The sequence below is a fragment of the Limanda limanda genome, chromosome 5 (assembly GCF_963576545.1).
Source record: "Limanda limanda chromosome 5, fLimLim1.1, whole genome shotgun sequence".
Taxonomy (NCBI): Eukaryota; Metazoa; Chordata; class Actinopteri; order Pleuronectiformes; family Pleuronectidae; genus Limanda; species Limanda limanda.
The window spans coordinates 10,883,521-10,899,527 of record NC_083640.1 but is presented as its reverse complement, the minus strand read 5'-3'; the positions used below and the strand labels follow the sequence as shown (position 1 = coordinate 10,899,527).

General features: G+C 42.5%; 1 protein-coding gene across 1 annotated transcript; it reads right to left on the bottom strand.

The window, feature by feature from the left end:
* Nucleotides 1–3,745: 3,745 nt before the first annotated feature.
* On the bottom strand, nucleotides 3,746–9,391 carry lzts1 (leucine zipper, putative tumor suppressor 1). The gene is made up of 8 exons (XM_061072334.1): nucleotides 9,161–9,391; nucleotides 8,943–9,071; nucleotides 6,990–7,146; nucleotides 6,504–6,895; nucleotides 6,205–6,378; nucleotides 5,370–5,501; nucleotides 4,887–5,081; nucleotides 3,746–4,285 (listed from the first exon to the last, which is right to left on the bottom strand). Exons 1-8 carry the CDS (start codon nucleotides 9,389–9,391, stop codon nucleotides 3,746–3,748), a joined length of 1,950 nt encoding a protein of 649 aa, XP_060928317.1.
* Nucleotides 9,392–16,007: the final 6,616 nt, after the last annotated feature.

Genomic DNA, 16,007 nt, shown 5'->3' with positions numbered 1-16,007 from the left:
TGCAGCCCCCCCACCCACCTCCCCATGAGCAGAATTTGACATCCCTATAGAAATGGGGGGGAACCACGGGCAAGGCAGCTGGGGGGTTGGGGCAACCAGATGGTCTCCCAGCCAACCAGCGAGTCCATAAAGACTACGGGCCTATTCACAACAAAGTACTCCAACCACCTCCTGTACTTACACAATCCACACACAGTCTTACACGTACGCACACTCAACACACCAGCATTGACTCCTATCTACCTTCAGTGCCATTTCAACTTGTCAATAGCAAGGGTTTCAGCAGTGTGCGAGGACCCTCTGGGACTCCCTCCCCAATTACTTTGCTGACTGCGGAGGAGCTTTGGGATTTTCCGAGGCTGTGTTCGCTGCACACTGGTCTGCATGCAAGCCGCTGAATAAACCAATAAAAAATATGAAATACATGCCTGAATAACTAGCCCCTTGATATTTTAGAGCAACTAATTGCTTAGGGGTATATGGTCGGGATATAGCACATATGAGTGTGTAATGAGTAATGAGGGCGAGGTAGAAACTGATACACTGCTATTGACTCATCTATTATTTACTGGTAAAGAATATTTATTATAATGTTGAGGTGAGGTTCGAGCCAGGAAATGAAGTGCAAACTCCCATTTCACAGGACAACTATTATTTATTTCTGCCGTGGTTCAAATAGTGAATTTATTACATGTGTTTGCTATAAATATATGTAGCCAGAGATCCTGTTTTTTTTTTTGCACAAGGTTTGCAAATGTGCCTCTCTAATGAATGCAGGCCCCTTTGTGTGTGACTGTCAGCCGATCAGGAGAATCACAGCAGGATATGAGTGCATTATTATCATGTCACTGTGGGGCAGGGCTAAATTATCAGCCAGTGTCTTCCTACTGCTGCCTAACTGCTGTCCAATCACACAGAGACATCTGCTGGACTACGGCTCTGTGTGTCCAGCTGAGTCGACAAAACAGAGATAGTTCATCATCACCTTCCCAAAAAACCTTTTTGCCTTCGTGACTTTATTGACAATGGTAGATTAAAAACCTAGCCGGGTTGTTTAAAGCACAGGGACACATTGTTAGCACACTTTGTTTAATGTATAAGTGTCGGTGATCTGTCTGATTTGGTTATTCTGATAAAGAACCCCCCCCCCCCACTCCCAGCCAACACCACCACCACCCACCCAGCTCCGTTATTTTCTTTCATGTCAAACCGGCGACTTTGAATTTCTTGTTATCTCTTCTGTTTGGTCCTTCTTTCATGTCAGCCACAAAGCCGCACGCGTGAACAATGTGCTTTAATTTGATTTCATTTTTGATTCGGTCCAATCAGCCCGGTTATGACAGGAGGCGAGCTGGAAAGAGGTGCGGCGTGCGGAAGGAAACACTATCAAAAGGCTGAAATTAGATGATTAGACGGAGAAGAAAACAATCTTCTCATTATTTAAGTCCAAGAGGGATTGAGAATGATAATGTGGGGCTGACAAGAGAGAGCAGTTGAGACAGCTTTGAGTGTGTAAGAACATCCATATTTATCTGAGTCAAAATCCAGCAGTCACCTGTGTAATTTTCTAATAAATAATAACAAGACAACCCTCTTTTCTGTCAATCTAATACCTCCAAGAATTTATGGCTGCAGTGTATTGTCTATCATGGTGCATTTTACTCAATCAAAAAGATTCACCAATGCATGAAATGATTTAAAGTTCAGTTTTAGTAATCACAAGAAGCAAACATGATGCAGATAAATGTTGTAATATATTTTTGTTTATCTTAGCATATAAACCAGCTCACTTCTTCATCTTCTTTTGGCAAAAAAGCCTCCCTGAATAGGTGTTTTTGCTGAGGTAAATATAATTTACTTTTTTAGAATAAAAACACAGTAATTGAGCTAAAGTGTTGGAAGGAAACGATAACTGTCTGCTGCTGTTATGATCAGATATGAGTTTTCACTCTCACATCTTACCCTGTATTTATTTCCAGTTTCATCTCTGTAAACAGACTTATTCGCCTAGGGGTCTTTTTCCCAACTTCATCCAGGTTTGATTTTATTTACTGAAACCAGAGAAATCTTTTACCAGGGCCATACCTGCAGTATTAACCGACCTTATGCTTCTTCCCTATTTGACCCCCTTTCTGTTGCTAAGGCTGCGAGTATGGGCTGTGAAACACTTACCAGTCACTTGAGTTTGAGTGCCACAGCTTAGAGCACCTCACCTCAGAGCTCCACTTAGCCTGTCTCTCCTGACCCGCTGTCGTAATGCAATGTAATGAAGGCTGAGCATCCTCAAGCAGCCTCGTTACTCAGATTGCCACACACCCTGACACAGTGTGTGCATATACTGTACATGTGCTTGTTCCTCACAGTCTATGTGAGCCCCTGGGTATTGAGTGGGTGTATAGTGGTTCAACTTTTGCTTCACAAACTACTTTGCCCTTGTGGAAAGTGTAATTGCTCCAAAATAGTCAAGCCAAATGGCCGTGGCCAGTGTGAGAAAAGACTGTTTGTCTCTAAGTGGAGCAGTGCCAGCAGACTCTCAGGAAGTTGGATGAACAATGTCGGGAGAGATACAGACATTATCTGGAGATCACTTATTTTCCTGTTGTTTATCTCATCAATAATTGCTTTCATTTCATACTATCAGACCTCTTGTACTCTCTCTTCCTCTTAACACAGTGGATCTCAAAATGGGCATCTGTCTTTGGTATCTGCCAGACGTGTTCTCTAGTATGTTCTGTATTGTGCGTATTTCCTTTTCAGACACTTACGTGGCATTTTAATAGTGTACTTAACCTTCAATTCTCTGCATAGCTCAGACATGTATACAGTAGTTTACTTGAACAAAGGACTCACTGTCAACTGAGGCAAGGTTTTAAACCCTATGTTTTTAATGGTAAAATAATTTGAGTTGCTTCAGTTAATAAGATGACAACTTTCTTCCTGAACCCCGATTATCTAATTTCAGAAGTTAATTTTAAAATAAATAAATAAATATTTCATGAACACGATGAACACATGATCAGTGGAGTGAAATTTATGTTACATCTGACTAGATACTCGAAGTGGCGATTTTACAGAACTGAAAAATTGAAAACAACATACAACTAGTTTAATAAAATATATTAATCCCACTAGTGCACTTTTGTAATTGAACCTATATGATATTCACTGTTGGATTGAATTTAAGGGTGAAAACATATGACAACCCAACATGTATTTGTAGTGGAAACCATTTTGACACTTTATCACATGAGAAGACCTGTGTATTTGTTTAGTTAAAGACTGGTTTAAAACTAATTTCCATGCACAACCCTCTTCAGGCCAGGTCAATTAGGTTCAAACATAGATGCACAATAGATGATAAATCACTGTCATTTTCTTACCAAAGAGACATGTGGACAACTTCCATTATGTTTTATATGCGGCCATTTGACATTAGTCATGAAACAGATGAGTCAGCTGTTTTAAATGAGAAAAATTGAATTGAATGATGAGGGATTTTTTTAGTCAACATAGAAAAAAAAATAGAAAATTCTCATTTGAACATTAAATAACTTAGTATTTACTTTTAAACAAGTAGTAACACGGTCATCACAAAGTATATCACAAGAATGTGCCCTGGACTCAAACAAACTAGATTATGCATATTCTATTAAATAACCATAGTAAAAGACTTGTTAGCAGTGAGCTCCAGTTGTTGTGACATAAATATCTGAGGTGAAAAGAACATTGTTAGTGAGTGCTCACTTCAAATCTCTGTGGCAATAACGTCTTCGTATGTTTGTAACCCTGAGCTGTAGATGTCCATTCCCAGCTCCGTCCGGCTCTCCAGTTCAGTGGTCAGCTCCTTCAGGATCCTCTCCAGGTCCTGGTTCTTCCTGTGCATCTGCAGGTAGTTGATCTGGAGCTGCTTCTGGTACTTGATGACTCTGTCCTTCTCCTTGTTCCAGGTCTGCCTCTCCTGTTCAAAGGTGTTCGCCAGCCTTTCCTGAGCGTCCTGCTCCTCCCTGAGCTGCAGCTTCAGTCGCCCCACTTCTGTCTGGAGTGACTCTGTGGAGGTGTCTTCCCTGTTCTCCTCACCCCCGCCGTGGGTAGGGGAGTCTGAGCCTTTGATTAGTTTTTCCTGAGTCTGGGCATTGGCCTCAAGGTTCAAACTGTGTTGCAGCCTCTCCTCTTTGGCCACAACCAGATCCTTTTTCATTTCCTGAATGTCTTTCTCGAGTTTGCCCACTTTCTCCCTCAGCAGATCAGCCTCGTTCTTCTTGCGTTGGAGTTCATTTTGGCAAACCTGAAAGATTACAACGGAAAAAATTCATACATGGGCAGTGATTTGGACGATTATGTTGACTGATATAACAGCTCTAATTATGTGAGGCGTCAAATGATCTTTTTTTTATTAAAGCTAGGGTTGGTAATCCTGGAAAGGCTAGCAAGAGCAGGCCTCAGACCAACTTTATCGTGGCTCCCTCATTAACTTCTGGCTTTTATCACAGGCAGGATGTGCACAGATATGCAGGTCAGTTATTGACAGACAGGTTCACCAGCCAATGATTTTGTTTGTTACAGCCCTGCAACGGCCCAGACACTGGCTTTCTTTATCGTTTCCATTATAACAATTTTATTTATTGATGGCAATGGAGGCGTGAAGGGGTTTTCAAAAACCACCAATCAACTCATATCTTCAAGACATCATTTTATGCAGTGATGTGAGACTTTTACACCCCACTGTCTGTCTGCTAAAACGTTTAAAGCATCTGAAGCTGATGCATATACCAGCAGTTACCATTCCTTCTATTCATCATATAAGCAACGTGTGGGCATTTTATTCAAACATCCTTATTTAAACTCCATTATGCAATGTATTGCCACTGAATCATCGACACACTAACCTCGGCCTCTATAGTGCGGGAGCGCAGTTTTTCTTCGTGGTCTTTATTCTGTTTCTCAAGCATCTCCATCTTCACTGCGTTCTCCTTCAGTGACGCCCTGAGGCTGACTATCTCGTTTAGCCTGGTGTTGACGTCCGCTTGGCTGTCTCTCAGCTGCAGCTTCAACAGGGAGATCTCTCCTGTCTTCTGGCAAACCTACATTTGATCACACACAATTTTATATATATGTTAATATGGGTGAAGATGGCTATGTAATAGCAAAGCAAGAGATTTTTTTCTGTAATGAAAATGTAAGTAATGCCCCTGATGTAAAAAGGCATTGATGTCTGATTCTTTAGTGATGGATTTGTGTTTTCTCTTTAACATGATACAGAATGTTGGATTTTTCCTCTGGTGATGGACGAGCATCACTCAAGGTTTGAGAACTAGATTGCTTTGTGAGCTGCCAGGTTTAAAAACCAACAGATATCGCTCATGACTCACCTCCCACTGAGTTTCCTCGAGTGTCGGCGCCAACTGTGTGCTCTCGACCTCGTAAGATCTCAGCCTGAGCTTGATGAGATCCTTCTCCCGGGTCAATTTTGAAACGTCGTCCTGGAGCCTCTCCTTCTCTGCCTGTACAAGAGTTCATTCCTCATTATCAACATTTTGCAAGTCTGCTAATGATGATATATTCTACATGAATATGATTCTTAAGCTGCTTTCAGACATGAACTGCTTTTAGACATGAACTGATGTTTGGACATTGTCCTGCAGTTTTGTGGAGGAGCTGTACGTGAGTCCACACACTTTGTCCAATTGTCTGATTTCTAAAATGTCAGTTGATCCAGCCCCATATGCACATTGTCTGTGTGAGCCCATGTTAGAATACTACAGAAATTTCTGCAAAAATCCACATTGAGTGATGTTCTTTGCACGCGACAGACGCAAAATTTAAATATTACAATGCCACATATACGGAGAAAATGGCAACTATGTTGATTTGGAAAGACAACAAGATTTGAGAGCTTCTGACGAGGGTTGGACACTGATCTCTACAGCAGTATCTATCCATTATTTTTGGCCTCCTGCATGCACTACCCAGGTGCCAGTTATTGTCTGGATGTTCCAGACATTCTCCTTTTGCTGTGAACGCATCTGATCCGGACAACATTCCTTATTTATATGTGAAAGACATTTTTTTGTTTGTTTGGGACGTGGTCATGTTCATGTCTGAAAACGGCTACAGATTAATTCAGTGATTTCCTGGAAAGGGAGGAAAGTCAACAACCATACGAGACGTACAGGGCACTGGTAATAAACGGCATATTGGACTGACCTGGAGCTGGCTGACCTGCAGCAGGAGCGCTTGCTGGGTTTTTGCAGCCATTTGCGACACTTGTCGTAACTTTGTGGAGCATCGCTGCTTCAGCCCCTCCATCTCCTCGGAACAGTACCTCTGTCTCTCATCAAAGAGCTGGCAGGTGTCTGCTTCCTTCTCCTCAAAACTCCCCTGTTGTAAGGTGAACAGATCCGAATTGAAAAAAAACCTCAGACATTTGCACTGTCTAACAACTGATGAGGCCATGATCTTGATTAAAAGCACAGTTTTTTTGTTGTTGTGTGACAGCTTGATACCTGTAGGTCCTGCAGTTCAGTCTCTCTCTCCAACAGCCTTTGTTCCAAACGTTCAATCAGCGACTCATCTGTGGTAATGGGAGATCGAATCCCACCCGCTGTTCCAGAGAGAGGGCTTGACTTATCTACGGAAAATGGGGAGCCGGCATCCCCATTAGCCTTAGTTGCAAAGCCATCAGTGTTTAAAAGAGTCCTGTGGCTAGGTTCAAGGTTAGTGCTATTCCCCTTGACCCATGAAGGCAAACTGGGTTGTGCTGCCTTGCCGAGACTATTTGCAGGAGCTGAGCTGCCATCACTGTGACTGACAGGGCCTGTGGAAGCACTTAGGCTGCCGCTGGTGCTGTGGGTGGGGAGGCTGGACATAGAGTTCCGTCCGGAGTCTGACAGAGTCCCTGAAGGAAGAAAAGAAGACATCAGACTTTGCCATTTCACCTGAACAATAAAAAAATGTTGACATAATTTTACCAAAATTAAATAGATAAAGACCTGAAAAGGTGTTGTGTCTAAAGTCTGAACTCCTTGGTTTCTCCAGAGGACAAAGGATGCGGTCCAGGCTGCTGTGACCTGTCTCGGTGGAGGATGCACTCTTGGGAGGCACAGGCTTGAAGGCAGTGGAACGGACCAATGACTTCTCAGCAGTGGTCTGATGATTGAAATGACACACAGTCAGGGGTGCTCTTCCCTATTTCTGTTTTTTATATTCAGTGGCTTGTCTTAGCAGAAAGCACAGCAAAAAAAAATGTATGTAATGCTATGGAAAAAACAAAGAGGTGAGGATAAATCACATCTAGAGACTTGAAAATCGTAATGACTGGCTTTCACCGAGATAAATATTGTCACATGCTGGAAGTCTGTACAAATGAGAGGGAGAGACTTTTTTCACCGTAATTTCTTTTCATATTAGAAATAGAACCAGCGGAGCATGCAGAATTGCTTCACTACAAGCTGGCAGTATTAAAAGCTACACAGCAGTAGTTGCAAGTAAAATTCACCAGACTGTCATAAAAAGAGAAAACTCATTTCGAAGATGAACTTATACTCCGCATGCCCCATCTGTGCTGTCCAAGAAACGTCATGAGCAGTACCGAACCTCCCCTCCTCTCTGTCCTCCCCTCTGCATCCCACATCTCTCCCCCATGTGCTGTCTGAGGGAAGATAAATAGCCTTTCTCTGGGATATTAATAATATGAGCTACTGCTGAAGTGTAAGAGGTAAAGCTTGTGAGCTCAGCATTCCTTCTCACTGACTTCATGACTGGGATGCCTTTCCTCATTTTTCTCTCTTTCTATGCCTCAAACTCTCTTTGGCCCTCGATCTCTCTCTTTTTTCCTTTATCCTCTCCTCTCTCTCTCTCCTCCGCTGCTCCTCCTTTCCCTTCCAATGCCCCCGAGGAATAAAGGCCTATTGAAGGAGTCTCTATTTGCTTTCTTATTCTTGGCACAGAAATGACTTCTCTAAGAAGATCAAGGCATGCTTGGGTCATTAATCTGGGGGGAGGTGATTAATAAACTGAGGATGGCTCAATGCAGGTTATATGGGATGGCTGCTACCTATTAAACCACCTGCTGTGGTTTTATCCTCAACTATGAGGTTTTCAAAGTTGGAGACAGTTTTGCTAGTTACTACTAATAGCTACAGCTTGTCTTAGATTGTCATAAAACAGGTCTACACAGCTAGCATTGTTTGAACGAAAGGTAAAAAAGCATTCATATTCAGCACCTCTAAAGCTCACTAACTAACACCATGTATAAGTTTTTTTCATTCCGTGCATTAAAACTAAGTGTAAAATTGACAATTTTACAGGCAGCATTATGTGTTGATCTATTATTGTGCTGGGAGCAGTAACATGCTGGAGTCTCAAATGATTGGCTGGCAACTGCTCCAAGCCAAGGACTATACGATGCATAATCCCTTGTAAAACTGTTTGTTTTTTTAAGCTTATGGTATAAACAAACGATAAATTGCATTTTAATTAGTGAAATTACAAGTTGCTTGTAGGTGTATTTTGCTGTTTCCCACTGTTTCCAGGCTTTATGCCAAGCTAAACTAAACAGCTTTGGTCTCTGGCTACATATTTAACATACAGTTAGGAGTTTGCCAGTCATCTTCTCATCTAAATTTATTGCAACAAAGCAAATGTAGTTATTTTTGGGGCGGCCGGGGCTCAGGAGAGAGGGTCATCCACTATAACCAGAAGGTTGATAGTGCAATTCCTCCAGTCTGCATCCTGATCTTTCCTTGGGCAAGATACTGAACCTTAAATTGCCCCTGACTGCTGTGCTGACAGAATGTGATTTGTACGTTGAAGTGCTTTGAAAATCACTCTTTAAATAAAGTACCATATTTCCTGAGAAAGTTAAACTATTTGAATTCTATTTTACAAGTGTTTTAGGTAAAGTAAAATTTATATGACAGCAGTAAAATTGACATTTTTCTCACCGCCTCATTCATTTTCCTCGACATGAGCAGCAGCTTTGGTTGCAGTCGCCCGTCTGACTCCCCATCTCTGTTCCCTTTGTCCTCCATCGATCCTACTCGGTGATTGGCTGACCTCGTTTTATTGCTCACCTTTTGTGAAACAGGATAAACATTTTACCTAAGAGCAGGGCAAATATATGCTGTTATGTTCACGTCACCTTAAAAGCATGTGAGCTCACCTTGATGTAAAAGAAATCTTCACTCCGTCCTGAGCGGGAGTGGGTGAGGCCTTTGGAGGAATGAGCCACGGACGAGGAGCCCTGAGTGAAACCACAGTTCAGTAAACCGTCGAGGCTGCAACCGCCACTCTTTCTGTGATGGTCGGTTCCCTTTCTGATCCTGTACTCCGACGCCCGGCAGTGTTTCGTGTTGAGGCTATTGCCGTTGATCAGGCTGCTGACGCTCCCCATGGTCCTGCAGGCATAGGTGGACGGATGGTGGGGCTGAAGTCCAGGCGGCGAAGTTACACAGAAGCGAGGAGAAGACACAACTCATGACACCGGAGAGGCAGCGTCAGAGGTATCGTCTGCAGAACAAGGAATAGATAATACACAAACATCACTGTTGATCCTTAAACAAGGTTTTTTTCTTTCATTAAAGGACAACGTCACCTAACACCTTCCTCTGGTGCTCATCAGCTTCCATGTGTTGTTTGATTTGATTGCTCCCTTGTTCAGTCCAGACATGCAGCGCTGAAGCAGGTGTGTTCACATTTGCAAAGTGAAAAGAGTCCATCTTGGCGCCCTGCCTGGCTTTGTGTGTCTAGATTTATGGCTCGGCCGTTGAATTTGACAAATAACCCTTTGGGTGCCCTTCCTCTAAACAAACTGGCAATTAGGCTATTTACTGCCTGCTCAACACTTGGCTGGAGCTGCCATCAGAATAACACTGCAATCATTTTGCATTTGCTATTTCACTTGAGCATTGCATTGACAGACCACAGAGCAATATTCAAGTGTTGATAGTGTAATTGGCTCTAGTTGTGAAAGAAGATTGGATGAGGGAGCAGAGAAAAAACATTTTGAGAGTTACTGCTGATGCGATCCATCCTCTTTTCAAAGACAAGCAGACCCCAGATGTTGCTTGTCGTGATCTCTAACCCACAGGGGAAAACTCAAAGCGAAAGGCTACTGGCTGATCAGGCTCAAGGGCTCGAGGGCTCCCCTAACCACCTGGTCCCCAGTCTTCAACCATTTCATAATAGCCGCAGCAACAAAGCTTTAAGCCTAATGGGTCCGCTTTAAGTCACATATTAGTCCGCATTGCATTTGGCCCCAGGCTAATCCATACTTGTGTGTCTGTATACACATGGCTGTCAGTGTCATTTTCCAGAGGTGTTTGATGAGCATGATTGAAGGAGAAAATACGGAATGAGCGCTGATCAAGGCTGTCACTTTTCATCAACCCCAAAACAATGATAGGCGTGATGAGACGTGCAGAAAAAAGATGTTTCACCATGAGGAGAATCACAGACCGACAACTAGTGAGACAAGGAATTAGGAAACTTTGAGTGATGGTTATACAGCGGAAGAAACAGCTAACAGTTTCAGTTCTTTTGAGGCGGAACATGGGAGGGAAAGCTTCTAATGATGAAAGAATCACAGCGTCATTGTTAATTAATCTGCCCGCACAGCGTCACTGCTGATCTGCTGTTTGGTTCAGGATGAATTCCTAAAAAAAATTCTACAAAGTACACATCAGAACGTGTTGAGTTAATGAATGTTACGTGATGTTAAATTTGTACCTTCACAAGTACAAAGCAAAGCCTCCCCCTGTGTCCCTGACGCAAACAGCCCCTGACAGGACTGTGACTGCCTCTCTCTCTCCTCACTGTGCCTGCGTGTCTGCCCCTAAATCTAAACCCTGCTCCTCACTATCACTCTCAGATATTACCATCCACTACAGACATAGGACTGGATTAATGAAACAATAGATCTTTACTTACTGCCCGGTCCCACTAAAGCATCCGTCTCTAGCGAGGCCCCTGCAGAGTCATCTATCCCGTCGTGGAGAAAGTAAAAATCCAGATATGTGTGCACGTGTGTGTGCGTGCATGGCCTTGAATGAACCAGCAGCGAATGCAGAGATCACACTATCAGCACAGCCAGGAGGGTTAGCTGTCTGTTCTGTGGTAGAGGGGAGGGTCTTCCCTGCTTTGCTGGATGGCCTGTACACAGCTTTGCATTCTAACCGACATGTAAATTCAGCTGTGCATGTGTGTGTGTGTGTGTGTGTGTGTTTTGGGGCCTCCCACTACCCCCCAGGCCCCCCCAGGGGAACCAGTGTCCAACATGTGCTTCTATAGAACCGGCGTGTGCCGCTCAAGTGATTAACTCCCGGCCTTCACAAAAGATCTTTTACACCCCCCCTCCTCTCCCCACTATCACCCACCGACACCCCCCTGTTTGTCCATCGACTAACTGTGTAATAACCATTCATCCTCAACCCTCCCTTCTTCCATCAGTCCCTCCCTCCATCCATCCGTCCTACTCGGTGCCCTGCACCCACCCTGAACAAACAACACTCCATCCGAAGGAGGAGGGAAAAAAAAGGCGCTTGCCCTCTCTCTTTTCGCTCTTTGTCTGTTGAAGTGTGCCGCTCTTTGTTTGGACTCTTGTGTCCCAGTTGATGTATTCTCCCACAAACAGCCCAGGACCATATTTGAGTGTAAAATAAATGACTAGTCCTCACAATGAGAGGACTGGAGAGCTTCAGTTTTACAGTGATTTACCTCCTTGCTTTCTTGATGGCGTGTGTTCAGACACACACACACACACTCTTCCACACACCTTGAAATGTCTACACAAACAACACACACTTCCAGTCTTATAGCTGGGGTACAAGTCTCTCCGAGGCAGTGGAGCGTTCAGCATCCCACAGAGTACACAATGTTGACAAAACACCTTGTGGATGAAATACAATCACAAACCAAGACAGGAAAATATACAAGGTAGTATGTTCCAAATGAGCGAACAACAAAAGAAAATATGGGGGCCCCTAAGCTGTGCTGGCCACAAAATAAGTGTAAATCTTGCACCCAATTTTTGTCACAAGTAAACATATATTTTCTCCTAATAGGAAGAGAAATGTGAGGAGGAAAGAATACTGCCTACAGATAGAAAACTACGGGTTCATGGATCAAACACAAATCAAAAATTAGATCAATCTGTTAAAAATAATAACCATGAGAAGCAGAGAATGACCCTATGATGTGATCGTTCAACAAATGCAGACAGAAAAGGTTTCAACAGATTACATCATAGTGTCTGAAACTTTTATTTTTTTCCATCAAGTGTTTTCTCTGACCCACTTATCAAATAAGACGGCATCTGTGCAGTTTAATCTTTTTTTGGAGCAGAACCGTTCACTCCTCCTTTCACCCATTGTTCCCTCGATTAGTCCTTTTCACAGCCCCCAGCGTGTTAGTCAGAACAATGATCCTGTGATTTCACTTTTATGTTCCCACTCACCTGCTAATAAAAAAAACTGCCTATTTCCGCTTGTTTTTCATTCACATCTGATAATAATTTGATTGCCCCATCGTGGCAAATTTTTAATATGCGGTTCAAATGGTCTGACCTCACGACGTTTGGGTGGACAGCATGATTTAAGACCTTTGGTGAGGCGGGACGGGTGGGGGGGGGACGACATAATCTCATATCTGATTGGCTCCATGTTTTTTCAGAGTCCATGCAAAAGAGTGTGTGTGTGTGTGTGTGTGTCTGTGTGCACGCAGGGGGCAATGCACGTGTGTGTGTGTGGTGATGGTGGAGGGGTGTGTGTGCTTTGTGTCAGGCAGGTCAGCTGGATCTCAGGAGCTAAAGACGAGACACCACACCAAAACACACGCGCTAACAAACCGCCACACTTACTCATTGACGCTCACACACACACGTCAGAGCATAGCCAATCCATTAGCCCAGCCAGTGGAAGGCAGCAGCGCGCTATAAAGACCCCGGGATTTATACCTGTCTCACAATGACCATGAAACTGTCTTGTGTTCTCACTGTATCTCTGCACTGCCACGGTGCCAGATGGCATCACTTTTAATTCTCACTGTCTATATGGTAATTTCCAGCAGATGTATGTGTAATCCATCTAGTTCAGTGTGTCTGTTTTTTTAGGTCAGTCTTGGACAGCTTATTGTTCTTTGTTCATGTGTAAACACAGTTTTATATCTTTCTCTATGTCACTTTGTTATTTGAAGCCCAAACGTGTTTAAATTATTATGGTGCTCATAAACTGGTTGTAAACAAAAATTTCTGGTTTATTTTGTAACATTTCCTTGTATACATTTAACCCAAACTTAAAAGTAACAACCTTTTATCTTTTTAAGTCTTTCCCCTATTATTCTAAAGTTTGTGGAATTTATTTTTTATTATGATGAAATACTGTGAACAAGATAAGACTTTAGAAATTAAACAAACTACTGAAGAGCAACTTTTTACACAGAGCTTCCAAACTGATATTACATGATTCCACCTCCCTCATGCTGGCTCATCACATCACGTGGCTCAATATGTAAATCAACATATATTGAGATACGCAGCCTGTTTGGCTTCACAGGTTACATCAAGGTTACGTTTTCGTCTGCATTTGTTTGTCTGTCTGATAGTTAGAAGGATTAGGCACAAACTACTGAGCAGATTACCATGAATGTTGGTGGAGGGATGCAGTGAGGGATCCTGCAAAGGTTTGAGAAGAACTGATTCAATTTTGGTTCATATCTACATCAGGAAGCGGATTCTGGATTTTTTTTTTCTGTCTTAAACACTGCAAGATAGGTTTTTTGTCCCACATTTTCAATGATTTCTCAGAAAATAATCTATGGATGTTGATGTGGGGACTGATATTTATGAGTTTAAAAATCAGGAGCTAGTGAATTTAAGTATGTTTTCTTGAGGGGACCTTATTTGCATATTTCCATCCTAGTTAGTGAATCCATTTCTGGTTGTAGTCTCTCTAGTGTGTCTCAATGTTTTAATACATAATGCTATTTCCCTGCACTCTGTGCCAGGACTACAGCCAAACCGAAATGTAATCTAAATTTAAATTAATTATCAAATATTCAGAATTATACCTTTAATTTAAAGGAACATCTATTTAACTCAATCTTTATTATATTGTTCCATCCCTTCAATGCAAAACGTTGAAAAACCTTGCTCACAGTATGATGTAACTTGTTAGATAACTCCCATCGGTCAATGATTCAACACTGCTTCACAATGTAAGGAAGTAGGAATTTCCCATTATCCAACAGATAACTCAGTGAAAAGGAAATTCACAAATTAAAGGGAGACAAAGAGGAAGACGGCGCATATGCAATCGAGTATATTCTCAGAAAATGATGAGCTGATCTGAATTATTGAGAGGTAGAGCTTTCTCTGTCATCCTCTGTCGCCAGTCACACACACACACACACACACACACACACACACACACACACACACACACACACACACACACACACACACACACACACACACACACACACACACACATGCACGCTTCCTCGTCTCATGTCTTACTCACCCTCTGGCTGAGTTGGGATGAGTAATGTGGCCTCCAGCAGAACATCAACAGGGAGTGAGGTGCAGGGTATAGAGATGGCCATCTATCATTGACTCTCAGTGCCAACACACGCGGGCACACACACACACACACACACATAGATACACACACAAACACACACGCACACAACGGCATCCAATAGCAGCTAATTGGGTAATCCTTTTAGTGCATTGTAAAGGAGATTGAGCATGAATGGTGCTTCAATGCTGAGGAGCAGAATACCAGACACTCATTACTGCCTCAGAGTAAGGAGATGGACTACCAGGCACAGAGCGAGAGGCACGAGCAGAAAGAGAAAGACACAGACATGGAAAGACAACGTCTGAGTGTGTGTGTGAAAGAGAGATTTATATTCTGTGCAGCCAACACTGCATTATACATTGATAACTGCATTGTCCAGCAAAACAATCAATGTCTCCTCTGTTCTGAGTTAGAGGAAGAAGGTTTGGATGCGGAGAAAAGTTAAAGAGACTGTAAGTTTGCTTAAATAAAGCGACTAAAACATCTAATTCTCATTCATTTGATCTCAAAGTCTTTTACCGGCAGCCATGTGGCACCATCTTTGACTAAAGGCCAGCTTTTAGCAAAAGGACCCCCCGCTGAAATTAGATTGCACATCAGATGCTATTATGTGCATCCAAATGAGACATTAGGTCAACCAAACAATCAACCTCCTCGGGTTTTAAGAGATAAGGAGGTTGTCGGCGCTGCTCGCCGGGTTCGCGCGGCTGACCAAACTACCGCTCTAGTAGCAAATACATTAGCATAACCTTGGCAGCTGGAGTATAGAGGAAAATGTAATTTTAATGGAGTCTAAATGGAGGCCTTTAGTACTGTAACGAGGATGGGAATTGATGCTGGTGAATTTAAGGAGTTCTCATAGTGTCTTAGAGTTAAATACCCGAAATTTCCCTTTATATTTCTTCGTTGAGCTGCATCCACCCTTACAAGATTGATTATTGCCTGGCCATATGTCGCAGCACTTTTCTGTGATATACTTCAAACTCATGCAGAGCCCTGGAATCTGCCCAACAGTGGTTTTATAGAATTGAAAGTGTCTTCGGTTAGAAACAGCAGCTCGCCAACTTGCTGCATCGGCATAAAATATTTACTTCTTAGCTTTTATGCCACTCTAAGAAAAGCAAGTACACACTGTAACAAGTGAAAGTATTTTTAGACGTTTTTGAATGACTTCCTTTCCATTAAACATGAATATTTAGCTTTTCCATTAACGGTTGCTTGTTTTAAACAGGATTTGTCATTTATGCATGATATGGCAGCTTCATAAATATGAAATGTAAACACCAGTTATAGTTTGTACACTTTTGAGCTCTCAGCAAGAAAGACACTCATGTTGTCTTGGTGCACAAGTTATATTGGTATACATTGAATGGCTGTTACTGGTGTTGGATCAGTTTTCAGATATTTTTGTTTATGTAAAAAAAATATATATTA